This window comes from Condylura cristata, unplaced genomic scaffold, assembly GCF_000260355.1.
Source record: "Condylura cristata isolate star-nosed mole 26May11 unplaced genomic scaffold, ConCri1.0 scaffold00001, whole genome shotgun sequence".
Taxonomy (NCBI): domain Eukaryota; kingdom Metazoa; phylum Chordata; class Mammalia; order Eulipotyphla; family Talpidae; genus Condylura; species Condylura cristata.
This window is the reverse complement of record NW_004567102.1, coordinates 80,992,871-81,015,059: the sequence shown is the minus strand read 5'-3', so window position 1 is coordinate 81,015,059 and position 22,189 is coordinate 80,992,871. Positions and strand designations below refer to the sequence as shown.

At 48.5% G+C, this 22,189-nt stretch overlaps 1 protein-coding gene across 2 annotated transcripts in view; it reads right to left on the bottom strand.

The window, feature by feature from the left end:
• Window positions 1–22,189, bottom strand: part of MTHFD1L (methylenetetrahydrofolate dehydrogenase (NADP+ dependent) 1-like) — a 138,766-nt gene that overhangs the window by 56,262 nt on the left and 60,315 nt on the right. For both annotated transcript variants that reach the window (XM_012721984.1, XM_012721977.1), the window contains exons 15-18: window positions 15,724–15,863; window positions 10,659–10,700; window positions 9,850–9,950; window positions 9,171–9,348 (exon numbers count right to left, since the gene is read on the bottom strand). In XM_012721984.1, coding sequence (XP_012577438.1) covers window positions 9,171–9,348; window positions 9,850–9,950; window positions 10,659–10,700; window positions 15,724–15,863 — 461 coding nt within the window. The remainder of the gene's footprint in view (window positions 1–9,170; window positions 9,349–9,849; window positions 9,951–10,658; window positions 10,701–15,723; window positions 15,864–22,189) is intronic.

Sequence of the window (22,189 nt, the reverse complement as noted above, 5' to 3'; positions counted from 1 at the left end):
AATGTAAATCTGACTGTCTCCCATATCTGGCAGCAAAAGTATAGAAGGTACCAGGACCTATACTATGCTGTTGCTTAGGCATCTGAGTGACCTGAGTGACGGACCGTGAAGGTGATTGGCATATGGGCTGTGGGGGCCGTGATGCTTTTCTATTTCCATTTTGCAGTGTGGCAGCCAGACCACATCAGTAGGGGCCGATTTGCTCAAAGTTAGCCTGTTCTTGAAAAGGTCCCTTCCAGAAAGCCTACTGGAATTACCGTATTAAATTCCTTAAGATTTGGTTTTTAGTGGAGTAGAATTGATGCCCAAATGCCAGAGACACAGTTACTAAAGCGTTTTAGCTGGTGAGAAGGACATGGACAAAAATAAAGTGAATTAGAGCAAAGTCTAAAAACGAAGCTGCTAGAAAATGAAGAAAATAAGCATGAAGGTTTTTAGACTAGAGATGTATCTCATCTGGCTTGGGGGCCAGGTTGTCAGGGCAGCAGCCCAAGCCTCTTAAGAACCACAAACACCGCACAGCACTCTATTTCCAATTTACACTATCTCTGAGTCCACAACTGCTGCTCCAGCAGCGTCGCTGAAGGGGAATGACCAGCGGCAGAGGTGGGCGCTCGAAGACAGTGTTGTGTGGGGGCTCCAGTGCTCAGGAAGCATTCAAGAGGAGGGCCCACCGTCAGACTGCGAGCTGAACAGGGTCTCTGGACACACTGCTTATTTCACTTGTAGTTTGTGCTTTAAGCAAATATTTTCAAAGGTGAAAGTTTTGGGCCCTCCTTGGTGGCACGGCAGGTTAAAGCGCAGCACTAAGAAGCTAAAGCCACTTCAGCACGAGTTTGATCACTGCCCACCCCGGAGGTGACCACATGGCGCGGCAGACCTCTCCTGACCGGCCCGCTGCTCCCCTCAGCAGTGTGCATCATCAGTCAGCCTGTTTTGCTCCCACTCTGTCTATGGTGAATCCTCTCACTGCCCCTGCACCTCTGGCCTGCACCCCTGTTCTGTATGAATAAATAAATCTTTAAAAAATAATAAGTAAAAGGTGAAAGCTTTCTACCATCAGAAGAGAAACCAGAGTATTAAATGAACATTTTAAGTGAGCTACAGGCAGCGTTTGGTCAACAACCTCACTGCACGGTACTTCAAATAAAGGTCGAATATGAAACTGCTGGTGTTCAGACAGAGCACACACCTGGTAGGCTGTGTGTGTGCAAGCACGTGTGTGCACACTGTGTGTGTCCTAGGCACCACCTGGCATAGCAGAGCATGTCTGTGCTGAGACCAGCACCCTGCGCCACAGGAGGTCTACGTGCCTGCTTGTCCGTGTGCCCAGTGGCCCCTGACCCTGAGCAACAGGCTGGTCCAGGGACTCCCAGACGAACCTCATTCCAAGGCTGTCTGCAGTGGAGACGGCCGGGATCGGGGGAATGCAAACAGGCCCACCCCACGCCCGGAAACCTACTTCTGTTCATGTGAAATGAGGACAACAGGGACCCCCACCGATGACCTGTTCTACTCAAACAGAAACTGCGGCAGGTCAAAGAACAGGAAGGAGCGTTAACAGGAGACCCGCCGGCCGCAGGCCGCTCTCCTCCGTGAAGGCAGGGCCTGAAAGCAGCGGCCTGAGACCGCCCCGCCTGCCTGATGCCAACAGGTGGGTGTGTTCTGTGACCTCCTGGCTGCTCACCCCCCCTGCTCAAGACCTCTGCGAGCCAAAACCTGGGGGATGAAGGAGGAAGAGTGGCCTCAATTTTCATGCCGGGGAGGTGGCCCCCTCAGGATCTATTGAGGATGTGCTTTGACGTCTCACTCAAGAGCAGAGTAGACACACAAAAGGGGGAAAATCCCATTTTCAGAGAGAAATCATTACTAAAACAAATCCCAACTTCCCAGGCACTGGGTGACGGGAAGACTGTGCTATTTCGAGTGTCCCGTCCTGCTTTCTGTCTATGGCTGCAGTTTTCTTTGAATGACAGCGTCAGCCATTATAATAGTTCAATGATGCTCCACAAATGCTTGCTTTTGAGACCGAGAAGACAGGTACTGATGCTTCACCACAGTCCCGTGTCCCCTGACAGCGGGTGGTGAGTCCGAAAGGCCAGGGGGTGGATGGAGCGGGTGGGACCCAGACAGCTCATTTTACATCCTCAGGCTTTCTTGATGGGTTCATAGTTTTGGAGACAACAAGGCATCTAGAAACTTGTCAGCAGAGGGAAGTTCCCACCCCCATTTTTCATGTCAGAAAAACACACTGAAACTATAGGAATCCTGGTGATGGGGTGTGGCAGACAGACTCCACATGGGGTGCTGTGACCACCATCACCGCAGCGAGGCCCAGGCTTCCTGGGCAGAACCAGAGGGCCGGGAGGACATGCCGAATAAGGTGGGATGCAGGGTCAGGCCTGGGGAGGTTGGCCCAAGGCCGGACCAGTGGCAGCTGGAGTGAGGAGTGTGTGACACGCTGTTACCCAGGCAGGGGGCCCTGACGAGGCCCCGCGCAGAAGCGGTTGGAGGATGCAGTGTAGGCGAGTGGTAGGAGGTGGGCCAAGCAGGGCCTGACATGGGAAACCGGAGATGGATCCTGGAGAGGAGGCGAGGGGGTCTCAGGGGGTCGCAGTGGTTCAGGCTGGATAATCAGCCCCCAAATAAACAAGAGAGCAGAAGGTGAAGGAGACAGGGAAACAGTTTCTAAACCAGATATTGAGCTGACCAGGTAAGGGAAGCTTTCTGCGAACACTCCAAAACCCCATGGTAAGAGGGGAGGAGAGAGGTGAAGAAAGGGTGGCTGAACAGGCAGGCCAGGGGCAGGTCCAGACAGGGAGGAAGGAGTCAGGGGAGGTCAAAGGTGAGGCAATAAATAGCACAGATCGAGGGAGACAAGAAGGAAGGACATCCTCTCTCCTTGGAGTGTTTTCTTGTATTTCAATGACCATTGTGAACACATTGTAAAAGGTCCCAGCAAAGAGCCTTCCCAGCTCCACCCCCCAAGGCTAACACAAGCCAGCAAGGCCACTGTGCCACAAAGTCTCCTTTCCAAGGGCCTGCAACGAAGGAGGGGCCAGATACAGATGGAACAATGGGGGTCTGGCCCTGCATCTCTCCAGAACATTCTCTGGACAGAGTGAACCTGAGTGTCGAGAGCACCCACCCATTTTTAGGTCAAAAAACTTATAACTAGAAGCTCCCTGCCCCAATAATCACATTTTTAGTCAATAACCCACTATTCTTACCTATAGAAACTGAACTGGAAGTTGTGAACTTCCAGAGTTATTGTTGAACTGTTCACAAAGTTATTGTTGAACTGTTCTCAGGGAGCAGAATCTGTCAGATTATTTCCCAGATTCGAATTCTCACTCTGACTACACTTAGTAAATTCTAGTGATTAGTGACACATTTTCTCTGCAACTAACACAATGAAATCTAAAGGACATACAGAGATGTGCATAAATGCCACTTTAAATTGCAAAATTTCTTTAATTATAACATTACAGACGGAGGTGAATGTATTTAATGTCAAGGAAGTGTATACACTAACTATGAAATTGGGAAATCTTTGACTATGTATATTTCTACCACCATTTAAAAAACACCATCTATTATCTACATATTTGTGCCTTTGAATTTTTATTTATTTGCTTAAACTTTGTAAATACTTGGTGTCCCAGGAAAGGGGAATTCTCAAAGCTTCACCAACAACTGCATTGGTAGAAGTTTGAATCTTTAAGAGATAAGTCCTCAACAGCTAACAACAACAAAAAAGTTGCCCAGTGTTGCAGAGATGGGGAGGGGGCACAACCCCCCTGGGCACACTGGCAGAGAAAGTGCTATGGATCGCTCAGAAGCCCGTGAGCCATCGATGCCATGGGCCTGGACTGGGCTGTCAGCTCAGGTCTGCCTCATCCAGCTCCCGTGGGGATCAGAAGATAGCTTCACACAGGAACAGGAAAGACCTTTCAATAAAAATAAAAATAAACACTACCCAGTCTTGCTGTCAAGGTTACATCTCGAAATGTTTACAAGGCTAGAGGCAGACTAGGGAGGTGTTTTTCAGCCTTAACTTCTGACTCAACGAGCAGCTCTCCGGCTTGATTTGCAAGTGGCCTTGCAAGCTGGGTTCTGCTGAGCGTCCTCTGCAAAGGCTTTTACTACATGACGAAGTACCCCAGTCCTAAAGGAATGCCTAAGTGGCGGCCAGCTGGTCGTGCCTCTTCTTAGCCGGCTGTAAGCCTCGGCCTTGTTTCGGCCCACTCGGTAAGACTCACGCTGAGTCTGATGAAATTACCTGGATACCAGCCAGTTCCTACAGGTAAACTGGGGAAGTAAATTCTCTCTCCCCTCATGCACAGGGCCAGAGGCAGAGCTCACACTCATCGCCAGGTCCTGCCTTCTAGTTCCCTGAGCCAATTCATCTGGGCTGGAGGGCAAGGAGGTGAATAGGTGTTAATATAAGACACAACTTTAGAGATGAGGAAGCCGAGGCTCAGAGAACTGACTTGCCCGGATTTTTTTTTTAAAATAATACAATGATTTATTTTTCTTGCCCAGATTTTTATTTGTAGTGGGATCCCCGGCAAGATTTGAACTCAGGGCCTCACTGGTACTGCAGGGATTAATGTCTCAGTGCAGTCAAGCTACCTTATGGTCACAGGAATTTGACCCTGGCCAGGGAGCTACCCACCTGGGGCAGCAGACCTCTCCTGTCTCATCTGCTGCTCCCCTCAGCAGTGCATTTCAGTACATCTGCCTGTTCAGGCCCCCCACTCTTTCCTCTCACTCCTGAACCTCTGGCCTACACCAGTAAAGAAAATGTTTTTTTTTTTTTTTCTCTTCTTTTTTTAAGATTGACATATATGGGCCCTCCCTGGTGGCGCAGTAGGTTAAAGCACAGCACTAAGAAGTTAGGGCCACTTCAGCATGAGTTCGATCCCCACACCGGAGGTGACCCACATGGCATGGCAGACCTCTCCTGGCCTGCTCGCTGCTCTCCTCAGCAGTGTACTTCACGGATCTGCCTGTTCTGCTCTCTACTTTGTCTCTGGTGAATCCTGTCACCGCCCCTGCACCTCTGGCCTGTACCCCAGTTCTGTATGCATAAGTGACTAAATCTTCAAAAAAAAAAATTGACTTATATATGCATACAAGAACTGGGGTACAGGTCAGGGGTACAGGAGGGGGGGTGAGAGGATTCACCAGAGACAGAGTGGGGAGCAGAACAGGCAGATTGACGAAGTACACTGCTGAGGCAAGCAGCGGGCGGGTCAGGAGAGGTCTGCTGCGCCATGTGGGTCAGCTCCCTGGCAAGGGAATTGAACTCTGAAGTTTTGACCCTTTATAACTATGACCTGTTGCTTTCTCTATTGAGTGTCCCTGTGCTGTGGGGTGAGCCCTGTAGCTGCTCTGAGACTCATGTTTCTGCCCTGTACGAGCTGAGCCAGGCACTGCGGGCTTGGGTGAGGAGTGCCTGAAATGATGGACAGGCGCAGGATTTCTTAGCTACTGAAATGTAAATACAGATGACTTTTTCTTCAGCTATGCATTTTCCTGTGTGCTTGCAGATGGGGAGACATGCTAGTCCACTATAAAGACATCATTGTTGAAAGTGAAATTAGAAAAGGAAACGTCAGAGAGAAGATGGGGAGGGGGAGACTTAACAGCTTCTTGAAGGGGACTGAAATCACCCAAAGGGTCGAGAGAAAATGATGAACTTTCTAATTTAAATCATCACAACAAATTTCTTTCAGGGCCAGGCCACGCTATCTTATTCTAGACTCTGCGTCCCTGGAGTAAATCGGAAGCTCTCACGCCATACTGAGAGCTGCCTGCCTGGATTAGAGGCCACTCTGCCTCAGACGCTCAGATCAGCTTTCCAGAGAACAGTCACTGCTGACCTCGACTTACTCCAGTCCAGCAGGACGCCCAACACCAGAGCTCAGCTTGTGTCTGGTCAGAAAGCTCTGCCCTGAGGGCTGTCGGGTCTGCAGGGGGCTTTTACTTCTCTCTGGCTGTTCTTCCCCCCTCAGGCCACTCCTAACAGCCCCCCCCACCCCTCCCAAGGAAAAAAGGGAAAAAACCAGCCACACCTTGTGCTCCCACTGATTGCCAAGGCACATTCTCAGGGATCTTTCTCCAGGGCCCAGGAGGGGTGAGGCGGAAAGTGAAGACGCCATCAATCACCCCAAAGCACCTGATGGCGTATTTCCCTGTAGAGCAATCACACCTGTCTAGCCGCCAGGCACTGAGGGTTAGTCACGGGCAGGAGTGTGGGCTTCTCGAAACCATAGTGTAGTCCAGACAGCTTCACTGGCACCCAAGAGGCAAGAAGAGGGGAGAGAGAAGTCTGAGCTGTGCTGCAGAGAGCACCAGCAGGTTCGGGCGTTCTGTAAAAGGCTCTGTGCCGATCGGCCCGCCCGCAGCTCGGCAGAGGTCCGAGGGGCCAGGGCAGTAGAGCGCTTTTCACGCAGCCACAGGCTGTGAAGCTGACCACAGGGTAAACGGGGCATCGGATGCAAGTGCAGCCATGAGAAACGCCAGAGAAAGGTGGAGGGAAAGGAGGCAAGAAGAATCCTACCAGATGCTAAGACTGAAGAGCAGGATGTTATACGGTTTTTGCCTTTGTACAGGACAGCAGCTATTTCCACAGTCTTATTGCCACGGAGAATGAGCATTCAGAGAAAAAAAATAAATTACTGGTAAGAAGAAAAAAGGTTCATCTTAGGGTTAGTGTGAGACAGCACAATTCAGAAATAGCTTTTCCATCTGCTGACCTGTTGATCTGGGATATTTCCTTGGAAACAGCCACAGTGGCTGAAACTGTTCATTCAAAATCGCCTTGGGCCCTCCCTGGTGGCGCAGTGGGTTAAAGCCCAGCACTAAGACACTAAGAAGCTAAAGCCACTTCAGCATGGTTCAATCCTTGTCCCGGAGGTGAGCCACATGGCACAGACCTCTCCTGGCCTGCCCGCTGCTCCCCTCAGCAATGTGCCTCGTCAGTCTGCCTGTTCTGCTCCCCACTCTGTCTCTGGGGAATCTTCTCACCTCCCCTGCACCTCTGGCTTGTACCCCAGTTCTGTATGCATAAATAAATAAATCTTAAAAAAAAAAAATGCCTTTGCTATTCGGAGTCGGAGTTCGGGGGGGCGAGAGTGGGGGAGCAGCAGGAGCTGCCGGACAGGGACTGTGCCTGGGCACCCTGCACGGCCCAGGGCAGGAAGGGACAGGGTGACCCTGGCCAGCTGCCTCGACAACCTGCTCACAGCAGGCTCACACCTGTCTCCTGCTCAACATCTGCAGGGGCAGAGAATTCAGAGCTCCAGTTAGAACATTTTTCTCTGTTGGTGAGTCCAAGTCTCCTTTCTCCACTGACAATCTCTCAGTAACCCAGAACATTCTACTTCCTCATCCGTAATAGGGGTTTCCAGCACGATGAACCCCTGTTTTGAGTCATTGCTGACGTCCCTTCCCGAACAGCCACCGCGTCTCCCCCTCTGGCCTGGGTTCTGTGTCTGTGCTGTGCTTCCCCATCAGCGGGGTCCCTCGGTCACCACCCCTTTCTGTGGCCCCCCCCACCTCCACTGGGAACTCAGCACTGGGCTGAAGAGCGGAGCCCGCGGGGACGCCGTCATCCCAAGCGTGCAGTCTTTCTGGCCGTGGGCCACTGGGCAGGCTCATCTCTCAGTGCTTTGGTTTTCTCATCTGTCAAATGGGGCGGGGCAATGTCCAGAGTACCCAGCCACCGGGGCATGAGGACAAATCACCCACATGCCTGGTACACAAAAAGCCATCCCTCCACGCAGCCTTGGCCACCAGGTCCATGCCACACTCTTGTTGATGCAACCCTGCGCTTCTGACGCCACGAAGCCTCCCCACGATGCCACCATCTCTGCCTCCAACAGGAGAGGGCAGCACATCACAGAACACCGGGGAGCGTGGGGGCTGGCGAAGCGGCCCTGGGTCTGAGCCTGAGTGTCGGCTGAGCATCCCTGGAGTCCCAGCTCCAGGGAGGGGAAACCCAGCGCCAGAGCGTGAACCCCCAAATCCAGGGCCTCTCCTGGTGGGGAGACATTGAGGGGGTGCCAGCATGCACTGAGGTGAAAGGGCCTGGGGGCTCAGACTACAAGCTCATCCTCAGATAGGTTTAGAATAGACCAGAAAAAACTGGCAGCCCCACTTCTGATAGACTCAGAGAACTGAAGCCTGCACACACGTCCGTGCAGTGTTATTTCTAACAGCCAGAGACGCAAGCGGCCCAGTGGCCAAGGAGATGAACACACCACAGAGTAAATACGTACAATGGAATATTCTTCAGCCTCCGAGAAGGAACCGGCGCGGGCAGGGACGTGGGAGGATGCTGTACTAAGTGACGCTGTGGGGTGGGCACTTGTCTCCCCCAGCTCCTAAGTTGAGGCCTCACCCCCAATGTGGTGGCATTGGGAGTGGGGGGCCCTCTGGGGTAATCAGGTCAGGGACCGAGCCTTGGTGAAAGGGACGCCGGAGACGCTGGGTGTGGAGGGGAGATGCCGGGGAGACCCCGGCAGCCAGTGCCTCCACTCGGTGTCTCTCCTCCAAAACAGAAGTTCCTGTGGCCGAGTGCCCGTCTGGGGTCCTCTGTCAGGGTGGCAGGAAAGGACGAGGCAGGGACAGCCCCCAGGACACTCTAGGTGCACTGAACAGGCCGGTCACGCACGGACGATGATAGCGAGGCCAGTGCTTGACGGTGGAGCCTGGGCAATGGGCAGCAGGTGGACAACAATGTGGGCGTCCTGACGCCGTGGACCGTGCACCGAAAAACAGCACAGGTGTCCACGTGTGAGGCTGTGTGTCCTTCACAAAAAACCTGACCGCTACGAGGAAAAAGAACTATAGTGGCAGTGGACAAGGGAATGCTGCCTGCTGGCTCCACGCGCCTGTGAAGTTGCTGGGAACCTCGCTCCTGCACAAACGCAGCGAGAGCGAGCTGGGAGACCTGTTCTCCAGGCCCCTCTGCCCAGGCCCGTCCTCTGGAAGCAGAGGCAGCCGTGCAGCGCGGCCGGGTCTGTCCTTGGCCACCCACCTCCAGGCTTCGCACCTGCAGGAGGCCGGCCCGGGGCACCTGGTGGCTGCTCGGATCTGCACGGACCGGCAGCGGAAGAGAGGGTGGGACCGTGGGCCACGGTGCAGTGGCCAGCGCTTACCTCCACGTCGTACAGGAACTGGAAACGATTGCCTTTGTTCGCGGCTTCTCTCACGGCCCACGCCAGGTCCACTGACCCCTTCCCGCCCTTGGACCAGTGGTAACAGGGGACGGCGTCGAAGGCGCCTGCCCGCTTGGCCAGCTCACACACCAAGTCGATCTCGGCCCGGGTGTCCGTCCTGGGGATGAAAATGTTTGTGGTTTTGCATCTGTGTTCGTTTAGCTGTGTTTTAAGAGAAACACTAACCGTTTATACAGAACTTTGCTCCCTAACACTGAATAGATTTTCAACATCAAAAGTGGTTACATGGTGTTTAAATAAATCAAACCTAAAGACAAGCATGGGAAAAAGAAATCCTCCCCGACCCGGCTCCAGTAGTTGAAGTTGTGAAGGGTTTTATCGGGAAAATTCCATACCATATCCCTTTGATCAGGCATACTCTTTCAGACAGAAATGCTGGGAGAATTAAGAAGAAAAAAATCCAAAGAGGCAGCAACTAACTCCATAGATGCCGTTTCCCTAATAACGTCTGAGTGGCTTCTGCTAGAACGAAACCAGCCCAGCCCCACCCGGCGCACAGAAAGGAGGGAGCACTCTGTGGACGCCTGATGAAGCAGAAACCCCAGTTCCATGGTGGCCCAGAGCCCAGACCGCGTTGGAGCCAGGAGGTCTGACTTACTTGAAGACGTTTATGGCCACTACCACGGGAACCCCAAAGAGCTGGGCGATCTGGATTTGCTTCTGGAGGTTACAGCAGCCGTCTGCCACCAGTGGGATGTTCTGTAAGAAAACCAACGCCTTGGGCATCACCCCCACCACCCCGGAGGGTCCTGTTCCATCTCTGCTCACTTTGGTGTCCTCGCAGCTGAACAAAACCATAAATCTTTTTTTGTTGTTGTTGTCTGTCTTGGGGGGGCCCAAGAAAAGATGGCTGCTGAAGGAGGAAGCTTTTGTTCAAAACAATTTCTAAAATGATGGTGGGTTCAGGTTCAAAGGCATGATGTTTGGGTCTGGAGCCAGGTGGCCGTTGCTGCTGCTGACAGTGGGCAGGACACCAGCTGCGTGGGCTGGTGACCGGCAGGTACAAGGCCCAGGAGGCCTCCTGGCTCAACCCCCTGGCGCCACCTGTAGGAGCCACGGGGTACTGCTGCCAGAACATCAAAGGCCCTTGAGGAGAGTCACAAAGCCAATTGTAAATCCTCTAAAAGTCATGCCTCCCCTTTCAGAAAACGTCTCTGTGCTGGAGACCCTCAGCTCCTGCTCGGATGACGGCCGGCGGGGGCAGGGACGGGTAGATAAAGCCTACATGAATCATTTCTTAAAATTGACGGTTAAGTGATGGTTTTTCTTCCTGACTCCACCCCTCTCCTTTTGGATTATTAAAAAAGCAGTTTTTGAAGAGGAGATTGATGGAGGCTTCATCTACTGAGTTTAAACAGCCAGGCAATGGCTAACTACATTGGAATGATTCTTCAAAACAGCTCTTACCTCCTCGGTATATTCTTTCTTAAGAGGGACGCCAGCAGTTACCTAAGATAAGAAAACACAAAAAGTAAGAAAAATCCCATTAAAATGCTTACTCTAATTGATACAGATCTGAAAGCAAAACAAATCATAGTCACTTTTGGGGAATGTACATTGAACAGCACATTTTGTGCTTTTAAACCAACAACATTTTGTGCTTTTAAACCCAAAACCCTGGCTGAACGCTAAGTCTTGGGGAAGTTTTTAAAGAACGCTGATGCAGAGGCTGCACCCCGATCAGGATTTCTGAGAGGGGGATCCAACATCAGTTTAGAAACTCCCCAGACCCCCAACTCCAGCCAGGGTCGCTGCCTATTACACAAACAGAGAATGAGGATTAGTGCGTGATCCAGAGTGCACTGTTGTTTCTGTGGAAGTTCTAAATCAATTCAGAAATCACAGTGATAACAGGGCCTCGAATACCGTTTTGTTCTAATGTCCCTGAGAAAAATAATCCCCGATGACGCTGTCAAAGTGACATTATTCAGGGACCTGCTTTCATTATCCTTTCACGATTCATGCAAAGCAGATGTTTCCAAGAACCTCTCAACTGTAAGCGGGGACTTAACTGTACTTTCTGGGCCTCGCTTCTCACAACAAACTATGGGTTGGCAGTGGTTTAAAGATGAGGAAACTGAAGCTGGGAGGAGCAGATGTCTTGCCCAAGGTTACACAGCAATGAAGGAGAATGGGCCTGCGAGCTAGTGAGAGGTTGGAACCCAGCTCACGCCCTCCCCAGCGCCCTGGCTTTGTCTATGTGGGATTCAGTGAGAAACGACAGAGCACGGGATTCACCTTCCTCAGTGAAGAGGCCCCTTAGCCATCCACTGAGAAGTTCCACAGTTGCTTTGTCATCGTTCGGGAACTTCAGAAAACATTTTCTGGTGAGTTACCCAGCAGCACTGCAAACACGCTTGGGCCAATGGCTTGATCTGTATGTTAGACTAAAACACACCACACAAACGCGTGAAGCATCATGCGTTTACACCTGTGGGATTTGCGGAACCCCAAATTAGGCAAAAGCAGTTAGAATGAGCTGTAAGCCAATGCCAAAAAGTTGAGAGAATCAACAAACCCCAAAGTCGGTTCTTCAAAAGACTGAGAAGTGGTAACACCAAACATTAGGGAAAAAGAAAGGAAAACAGAAAATTATGCTGTCGAATGAACAGGATACTCTGACTAGCTTACTCATTTATTTAAAAACAGAAATTCATGGTGGTCCAAGCCTAAACAGTTCTATCTACTTAAAAAAATTAACTTTGCAGTTAAAATCTGCCCCTCGTCAATAAGCAACAGGCCACGTGTGAACTTTTCCTAGCTTGGCATAAACCGGTTATTCTAACATTAAGGAATCTTTGACAGAGCATATAAAAAAAGAAGGGATCCTTCCTATTTTATTTCCTGTGGCAAAGAACTCATCATAAATAAGATGGAAAGATCCTACTTAAAACAGTAGGAAACCTGTAGGCAAAAATCAGTTATTCAGAAAAAATGACATTTCCTCATGTTGGAGTTAGTTTAAGAAAATGTCAGGTATGGGGTCTGCCTGGTGGTGCAGGGGTTAAAGACTCAGGCCACTGCAGCCACTGTGGCCCAGGGAGGTGACCCACATGGCGCGGCAGACCGCTCCTATCTCACCCGTTGCTCCCCTCAACAGTGTATTTCAGTAGATCTGTATGTTCTGCTCCCCACTCTGTCTCTGGTGAATCTTCTCACCCACCCTCTGCACCTCTGGCCTACACCTCAGTTCTTCTATGCATCAATAAAAAAAAAATTAAAGACAAAAGAATTTGTGAGATATATTTCATATTTTATGTTACATAATTTGCAACATTAATAAATTACAGAGAAATATGATCATCACCTCAATAAAACTTTCACCGTCAATTTAGAATAAGAATATTAGTATAAAAACAAAAATTTAGGAACAGAAGGCTATTCCTTTAATTTGATTAAAAAAAAAAAAACCCTGAAAACCAACGGAAAACATTATATTTAGCGATGGATATGGATATAGATTAGGGTGCCTGGCGCTACTGCCCCTATTTAATACAACACTATAACTAGAAAGACTTGGTTAGTCATAAGGAAAAAAAAAATAAGATTGGAAAGGAAGAAACAAAACCATCATCATTGTCAGAGACGATCGCCCACGCACAACTGCCCAAAACATCATTCTCTAAAGTGGTAAACTAACAGAGGAATTTAGAGGTCATTAGCTATAAAAGCAACCTGGGAGAAATAACCCACCAATTATTTAAAAATATCAAGTTAGGAAAAAGAAAATTAAAGCAAGGAAGCTCTTTATGGCATCAACTGTAAATTTTATTGAAATATACTTTAAAGACCTAAAGGAATGACGAGATATTCCACGTTCTTAAGATAAACTGTCAAAGCTCTCCGAATGGATCAACTTAATGCCACTGGATGAAAATGCTTACAAGATCATTTACGGAATGGTATGAGTAAACCCTAAAATACACATGGAAGAGAAAATGCCACCAGGCACGCGGGAATACAGCAAAATACAGCCGCTCGCTCCGGGGGTGCAGATACAACTATGAGCAAATGAACCGGCACATGAACACATCTACTCGTGTGTGGACAACTGATACATTGTGAAGGGGCTTGATGAAAACGAAGGAGAGATGAGCTAAACTAACAGAGCCAGGCCAAGTGGCTGTTAACATAGAAAAAATGAAATTAGACTCAGTGACCGCACCACACCCCAGAAATCAGTAATAATGGGTGTGATGATTACTTTTATGTGTCAGCTTGGGTCACAGGGTGGACATGGCCAGCCATCGCCCTGTGTTTCTGTGAAATTGTTTTCGAATGAGAATACTATTATAAATTGGTGTGCTCTGAATGAAAGGCTTGCTTTCCAGAGTGTGGGTGGGCCTCATCCAATCAGTTGAAGGCATGGGGGAAAACAGAGATTCCTATGAACAAGAGCGAGTTCTCCAGCAGAAGCCTTAAGTCTGGGAACCAAAACATATGCTCTCCTGCTGACCCAGTAGATTCTGGAGCTGTCAGCCCCCACAACTGTGCGAGCCAATTCCTTATAATAAATCTCTTCTTATATAAATACACATTTTATAGGTTATGTTTTTTTGGAGGACCTCCTTTATACGAAGGGATTAAAGAATTAGTTGTGAAAGCAATATCTGGATCCCAGCGTATAACAGAGCAGAAGTTCTTGTCTTGCACAAGGAACAGTCAGCATCGTGGAAGACAGGATATGAATTGAAAATGGCTGGGACTAAAATGGGCAAGTTCAAGGGTCACAGGATTTTCCACTGCACAAATTATGGAAGAAAACAAGCTGAATAAACATAGAGGCAGTCATGGCTATTTGTGTAACGATATCAAAAGGAAGTAGAAATTATAATGCCTAAAAAATATGACAGAGTTGTTATAAGTAAGAACGAGCCATCCTGGGACATAATACAGGATATAGGATTAAGACGAAAGTTCATTTATTATCCAAGTATTGAAAATATTTCCTGGATACAGATCACAGCAGGCATTGGGATATATAAAGTAACAAGATGTAGTCCCTAAACCCAGAAACAGACACTCATAAAGTAATACAACAGAAGGCTCTCGTCACGCCTAGGACAGGGATGCTAAGCTCCATCAGGCTTCCTGATTCTGCACCCACACCTGTGGCTACTCAGTTTCATCCCATAACAATCTTCACAGCAATGCAAGTGTGACTTTCAGTGGCAATGGGAGTGTGCAACAGATTAAGGAGAGAAAACACAGCACTATGAATCAAAACAGGACTGAAAGTCATGTGAAGACGTTTTACAGGACAGAGACCAAAGTGTAGAACACACTAGACCAGAACTTAAAGCTTGATTTTAGGTGCAATTAATCCATACATAAACATGGGACACTCAGTAAGTCACTGAATTCTTCTGCACCATAGTATATTCTGTCTTTATAAAGAATGACCCACATCTAAGCTTTTTCAGTATGAAATTCTTTGAGTTTATAATTCCCGGGATAAAAAACAGGGAGGGAGAATTTCAGTGCAATATAAACACATGAAGGTATATTAGTTTTTTCTTTTTTTTTGAAATGGGAGCTGGTTTACAAACACAAATAATGAGTACGAACAAGTGTTTTGAACAAAATCAGAATTCTTCAGGGTTCACTTCCTTAAAAACCGTTACATCAGTTTGCAATAATGACGAGGCTTTAGACGAAAATGTAGTGTTAAAATGTTCCATATTGTGAAAGGATGTGGAGCTAAGTCCCAGGCTTTGGAGGTGATTCTGCCCAAGTCCCTATCCCCATGAAACTCCACTTCTGCCTCTGTAAGATGGTGCCCACTTCCCTGCCTCTCCTCAGACAAAGAGCGTTTAACACGGTACAATATGATAGCGGTGATGGCAAACCTGTTTGTTTTTGCTAAGTAATACGAAAAGCTGACGTGAAGGGAGCCACTTTGAAATGTGGTCAGAGCAATTAGCCATCACAGAAAAACCCCTCTGCTGTTTTGTTTAAACTGTGCCAAGCAGCGATTGTTCCGAGAACAGTCCTTTGTGAAATCCATGGGAGAAAGGACGCGTCCCGATCTCTCATGATTATGGATATTTTGTCCGAGGACAAGACAGTAAAAAATAGCCCTTAGAAGTAAACGTGGTAATGGAGTTATAAAGAGAAATCACAGTGAAGAAAAAAGAAAGAAAAAAGTTCTACGTGAAATTTGAGGAGAGGCAAGAAAAAAAAAAGACTTCTAGTTTGCAAACGCTGGAAAATCTCAGGCACTGAGCACTCCCTCTGGTCCTCCTCCCTGTTCAGGAAGCGAGCTACACTCTCCCAACAGGTTATACGACGTTGACCGGAGTTTCAGCAGTGAGTGGACAGAGTGGGGACCTCCCGGGCCTGTCCAGAATGAGGCACAGGCATAGCTATGGGTGTTCCTATTTACGTGGACTTACCTGCCAGCTCTAAGTGGCCCAGAACGGTCACTTATAAACAGGGAGCCCCTTTAGAAAACTGTTGAGTTGGGACTTACATTTGGTCCACCTCCGTGCATCTTAAGGGCTCGGACCGTGGCCACCAGCACCACGACGTTGGGCACCAGCCCAGAAGTCCGGCACTTGATGTTGAAGAACTTCTCCATTCCAATGTCGGCACCAAAACCGGCTTCAGTGACTGTGGAGAATCAAACAGGAAAGCTGCCGTTACCCTCTAAACACACCAGCAGGCTCTGGCACTCGGTGTGGCTCCGATGGAAAGCTCAACTCAGATCTCCCACATCTCAGGCCATTACACACCAGCACACCCACACCCTGTTCAGAAGCTACTTTACCACGGGCAGAGAGAAGGCCGAGCCTCCTTCCGAACCCTAAAAAGATGAGTCAACTCTGCTTCACACCAGGAGGCTGTAAATTACGATTCACTGACAAGACCAAGATTTTCTTCCAGTGCAGTAACTTGCAGCAATGCCTTTCTTAACACAGAAGGAGTTTTCAACTTTTTAAAAAGTTTTCAAGCCGTGGGCCCTCCCTGGTGGCACAACAGGTTAAAGCGCAGCACTATGAAGTGATCACGGCCACTGTAGCTCAAGTTCAATTCCCAGCCTGGGGTTGGAAGCTGACCACATGGCCTGGCAGACTTCTCCTGTCTCCCTGCTGCTCCCCTGAGCAATGTATTTCAGTAGACCTGCTTCCCATTCTGTGTCTGGTGAATCTTCTCCCTCCTGCATCTCTGGCCTGTACCCCAGTTGTATATACAAATAAATAAATACATACATACATCTTTGGGAGAAAAAAGTTTTCAAGTTGTATAAAAGGACCTTGCTGGCATGAATACTATATCCTTTCTCTAAGACACACTTAGCACCATGCATTTCTGTTGTTTGACCAAATTCAGGCTCATTCAGGGCTTAAGGGGGTGGGCCACCTTAAGCTGCTATTTCCTATAGCACCTTTACCCAGCCACAAGGACTCCCGCCCCCCAATTAGCAGCAACGTGATGGCCAGTGTGCAGATAGCAGAGAACACCCAACACTGCCCTCTAGGAGGATGTTACTGGGCCAGGCAGCACCCCAAAGCACCGAGGGTACTGCAAGGCCAGCAGCACCTGGGAGCGCATGAGAAACGAAGGATTCCAGGCCTCTTCCAGCTCTACAGAGCCAGGTCGGCATTTTCGTAACATTCCCCGTGAGGCGACTATACGTGAATATAGAAATAGCACCTTAGGGTGGCCCACCCGCTTAAGCCCTGAATGAGCCTGAATTTGGTCAAGCAACAGAAATGCGTGGTGCTAACTGTGTCTTAGAGAAAGGATATAGTATTCATGCCAGCAAGGTCCTTTTATACAACTTGAAAACTTTTTTCTCCCAAAGAAGTATGTATGTATTTATTTATTTGTATATACAACAACTGGGCACAGGCCAGAGATGCAGGAGGGAGAAGATTCACCAGAAGCGCATGCAGTGACAGGTCTATGAAAGCCACTCACAAGAGCCACACCTGCGCCGACACGCAGAGACCAGACCTGCGGCAGAGGTCGGACGCAAAAACACCAACAAAGACCAACGCTGGCCGGTGTGTGTCTGTGGCTGCCTTTTCCAGCATCTTATGCCGATGCAATTTTACTAGTAGAGGCAGAATTTTATCCTCCGCTTCTCTGCTATGGAATGACCACAGTTCTCTTGCTGTGCTACACAGTTTTAAGATTTATGATTATATGTGGCAGCTTACAATTTTGTAAAGTTGATAGACCAAGATTTACAAAATCTTCCCCCTTCTGTGATGAGACATTTGGGCTATTTCCAGTATAAATAATGCTGCAAAATAGCTGAACATGTGAACTATAACCTCTTTCAAATTATATTCTTGGAATAAATTCCCAGGGGTGGGGGTACGGGCCAGAAGACATAAAAATGTTTGACTGTTGTATGCTTTTGATGAATTAAAAAATATTCTTTCCAAAGTACTCATTTTGGGAGGACGTTAGCGACAGGTCATTTTATCCCTCATTGCATTTTCTTTGAACAAGTGACATAGAGGATGTAGAGAAGTAAAGGATGTTCCTCCTCTCTACCATACTGGGACAGTTTTAGGGATTTTATTCACAGTGGTCAAAACCAGTGGATCGCTGCCTCTGGGTGACACTGATGCTGACTGTAAGCAAGGATGGCTTGGTGCACCCCAGAAGAGGAACATGTAGATGAGAGTCAAAGGCCAGTCTAGAGTTAAATTCTTCTTTTTCAAAAAGATTGATTTATTTCTGCATGTAAGATCTGGGGTGTAGGCCAAACGTGTGGGGGTTGAAAGGATCCACCAGAGACAGAGTGGGGAGTAGAACAGGCAGATCGACTGAAATCCACTGCTGAGGGGAGCAGCAGGGGAACAGGAGAGGTCTGCTGCGCCGTGTGGGTCAGCTCCCGGGCCAGGGATTGAACTCATGCTGCAGTGGCTGCTGTGGACAGCTTCACAGTGCTGTGTTTAACCCTCTGCACCACCATGGAAGCCCTAGAGGGTGACTCTTATTTGATGCTGGATTTTATGTAGAATTATTGTTCTTGCGTCTTGAAGCCAGCACATTCCCTCTGACGGCGCTTCCCTGAGAAGCTCGCGATGGAGACTTCTACGGCAGCAATATTTAATAAGGCTTGCAAGGAAAGGTGGGCCCTGCCGTCCCGATCTGTCCTGGCAGCCTTTGATTTTCGTTAAAGCTAGTCAACTTAAACAGGAGTGAAAACAGGAAACGGTGAGTGCGGCTTTGCAAGTGTGAGCAGAGGGACAGCCAGACAGTGATGCCGCTAGTGTGGGTGAGTCAAACTTCACAGCACAGTCTGCCCCCCAAGGAAGGTCAGTGGGGCATGGCTGGGCGGGGCTGACTCTTTGCACAAATCCTGCTAGTGACCAGCACAGGAAGCAGAAGGCTGGCTTCTGCTGGGAGGGTCAGAAGGAGCGGGGCAGCCTGGCGGCCGGCTCTGCCCGCTGACTCGCCAGGTGTCCAGACTGCAGCCACGAAACGCTGTGGCAGGCACACAGGAGGTCTCTGGCATTCTCAGGCAGCAAAGAGATGGTTTCTACACTTGAATTATTCTACCCTGCCCCCAGCTCAGTGCACACGTACAAGCTGCAGTGGCCTTAGGACTTCTAAACAAAACGTGAATCATCCATGTTCACAAGCAAACTGGACACAAACCTCTCCGCTCCACAGCAGCACTATAAGATAAAGGCAGTAAGACCCGACAGCCACGGAGGCCCTTTGGGCTAGCTCCAGGTAACTCCTCTGGGCCCCACGTGCCAAGCGGGTGACCTGGAGGCAAAAGCACCCCGGTGTCACGGCCCGGCGAGGCCCACCCACAGGCCCCTCCTGTACAACACATTCTCCTTATTTTATTAATTTATTTTTAACTGAGGTAACACTGGGGAGCCCCGTGAGGTCTCACACCTGGTACATCCACCAGGGACTCACCTGCTCTGTGGAACACTCTCTGCACTGACCTCCTAGCGGGGAGGTCATCTGATTAAACACACAGCCCAGAACTGAGCGGCCACCTTCTCACCACCAGCACCTGAGTCTCTCCCCTGGGCCGGACACCCATCACTACGAAGTTGGGTCTCTCCAGACCGAGGTGAGCGAGATGAATGGCCGAATGAGAAAAAAACCCTTTCTGATCTTCCCTCTCACTCAAATTCCTTAGGGTACTTGACATTTTTTGGTTTATTTCTCTGTAGGCAAGGACATGTCAATTCTGCGTGACATTCATTTCTGTGCAGGCACAGGCTTTTCGCACATGCCCGAACCCATTTGTGGACTCACAAACCTCTGAAGACCAGCATTTCTCCAGCTGAAATGCTTGGGAATTTTGTTTCCAAGGAAAATCTTAACTCCTTGTACTTCCCAATTCTGATGTGTTCTTATCCATCATGAGTCCCTCCCGGACCCTTGTCTCACTTCACTGAGTTCAGAGACCTGTTCTTTCTCTTGGGGCAATTCCTCCAGGGACCATGAGTCACTCATGATCCCTTCCTAGTTCCTGCATGTCAGGGACATGGCGCCTCAGCAGTGACAAGAGCCGACTGGCAACGAAGACGCAGCTCTCAGGACCAGCCCTCCTTCGGCTGGGAACAGCACCTTCCCACCGGGTGGGTCACACCCCAAAGCCCCCCCAGCCAGAGTTCACCGGCCATCAGGAGGTTGGGGAAACTCGTACAACTCCAATGCTCTAGCATTGGGGTCTCCCTACTCTCCCCCAAACTGTCATCACCATGAGCACATCGTGGGGGAAAAGGCAACACATTCTTTAGGCCTGAAATTCTCATTTTTACTTTTCCACCGGGACAACCCTCCTTGAACTCGGAGACGGAGTTAAATGAAGCATCAAGATCATTTTTCCTTGAGTTTCTGGCTACTTGCTCCACCTGAAAGCTGTCACCACAGTTGCAAACAGAATTTCAACCTTGCTATGTCACTGGGGCCTCCTGGATCCCAGGTGTCCTCAGAAATGAGAACTTTCAGATTTCATAGCCACTTTAGAGCGGCAATAATTTTTCTCTCCTTAGTACACGTAGCAAACACATAGATCAAACACAAAACATATGAGCCCCCATTACCTCTGACATGAACTTGGATTTATGGACCATTAGAGGTCTTGCACGAGAACCCATCCTTGCAATCTGTAGAGTGCAAAATGGGTGGAGGTAACATAGTCTGCACAGGTGGGTTTTACAAGCTTAATCCTCAAAAGAATTTCTTATAAACAGAGGGAGAAATAAAACCATCTTTCAGGCGGCCAGCCTTTCACTTTCTCATGATACATGCGAAATAAAAATAAAACCTTTGCACAGGAAGAAGCAAGGGACAGCGTATGCTGAACGCGACTTCTCTGACGCTTGGCGGGCTGTGGCTCCTGATCAGCGCTTAAGGAAAAGGAAGCAACACACTATGGGCTGCCTTGTTCTGTCCCGTGTAAACATGTCTATTCAAGGGCGGCTGTCTGCAGAGAAACGTGGCGAGAGTGGAGTTCAAAGGCACAGAAGTCCGTGGGTTCTGAATGTGAGCTCAAGGTAGGGCCACCCTTTGAGGATTTTGATTATTTTTTCAGTTACTATTGGGTTGTTGGAAAAGTCATGACGTATTTTTTCTGATCTTCCAGCAAAACATGCATCACGACTTTTTCGATAACCCAGTGGGAGACTACGTAAATCAAGATGAACCATTATATGAATTACAGGGAGTTCAGCATTATCACGAGTTGAAAAGAGGAAATGAATCTGGTTTAGAACATATTGATGTCGAGGGTCCACGTCATCTTCATGTTATGAAATTTCACACAAAAAAATCAGACCCTTTCTATCCTGATGGATTTATCTATTTCATCTACGATCCTCCCTGGCTTTAGGAGATATCCTAGGATCAAATTCTGGAGGACAGAGAATCAACGAGACACGTATTAAGTACGTCAAGGATGAAGAGACCAGTAAACCCCCCAAGAGCAATATCTGCACAGACCTCTTCTTTTCATACATTAAAAAAATATATATTTTGTTTATTTATGCACACAAGAACTGGGGTACAGGCCAGAGGTTTGGGGCTGGTGAGAAGACTCATGAGAAACAGAGTGGGGAGCAGAACAGACGGATCAACTGACATACACTGCTGAAGAGAGCAGAGGACAAGAAGGAGAGGTCTGCTTCGCCCTGTGGGTCAGCTCCCTGCTGGGGGGTCAGCTCACGCTGCAGTGGCTGCAGCTTTAACCTGTTGCGCCTCCAGGGAGGCCTCATACATTCTGGGTTCTTGGAAACTGGCTTGAAGCCAAACGGTGTTTACTGCAGTCAAGTTTAACGCAGGGTAATCACATAAAAAGATTCTAAGATCCTTCAGAATATTTCTGGCCACAGAAACATCACCAAACTTCGAAACAAAGACCCAAGACGTTTGTAAACTTTAAGTGATCACTTCTAGACATTCATTCCCTTTCCAGCCTGCAGCAACAGACACAGGGAGAGCTTGCAAGCTCCACGCAACTCGGTTTTTCCTCACCAGCATTAGAAAGACGTGGATGAGGTCACATCCTTGGATGATGGCTGTGCTGTGTGGAGCTTTGCACAGTGTGTGACTTCATGAACCTGGTGAATCTCTTATCCCTGACTTGGGTCTCGCTCTGCGTCACTGAATAAAATTTTATTGCTTTCTTTTATACGTTCATTTCTTGCTAAATTTATTCCTAGGTATTATTTTTTTATTGTTTTGGCGACATGTATAAATAGGATATTTCCCCCTGAATGGTGTATACCTTTATTGCTGATATAAAAAAAAAACTCTAACAGATGTAACACTGCATTCAACTACCCAACCAAAACTTTTATTACTTAAAATAAATTACTTGAATGTTTTTGATACAGTCACAATGCAAATAATTAACGGAACAATCTCTCTTTCATGACAATATTTAACCTTTCTTAGGGTTCTTTTGCATTACATTGGCTAGAACTTCAGAATAATGGCTAAGCAGC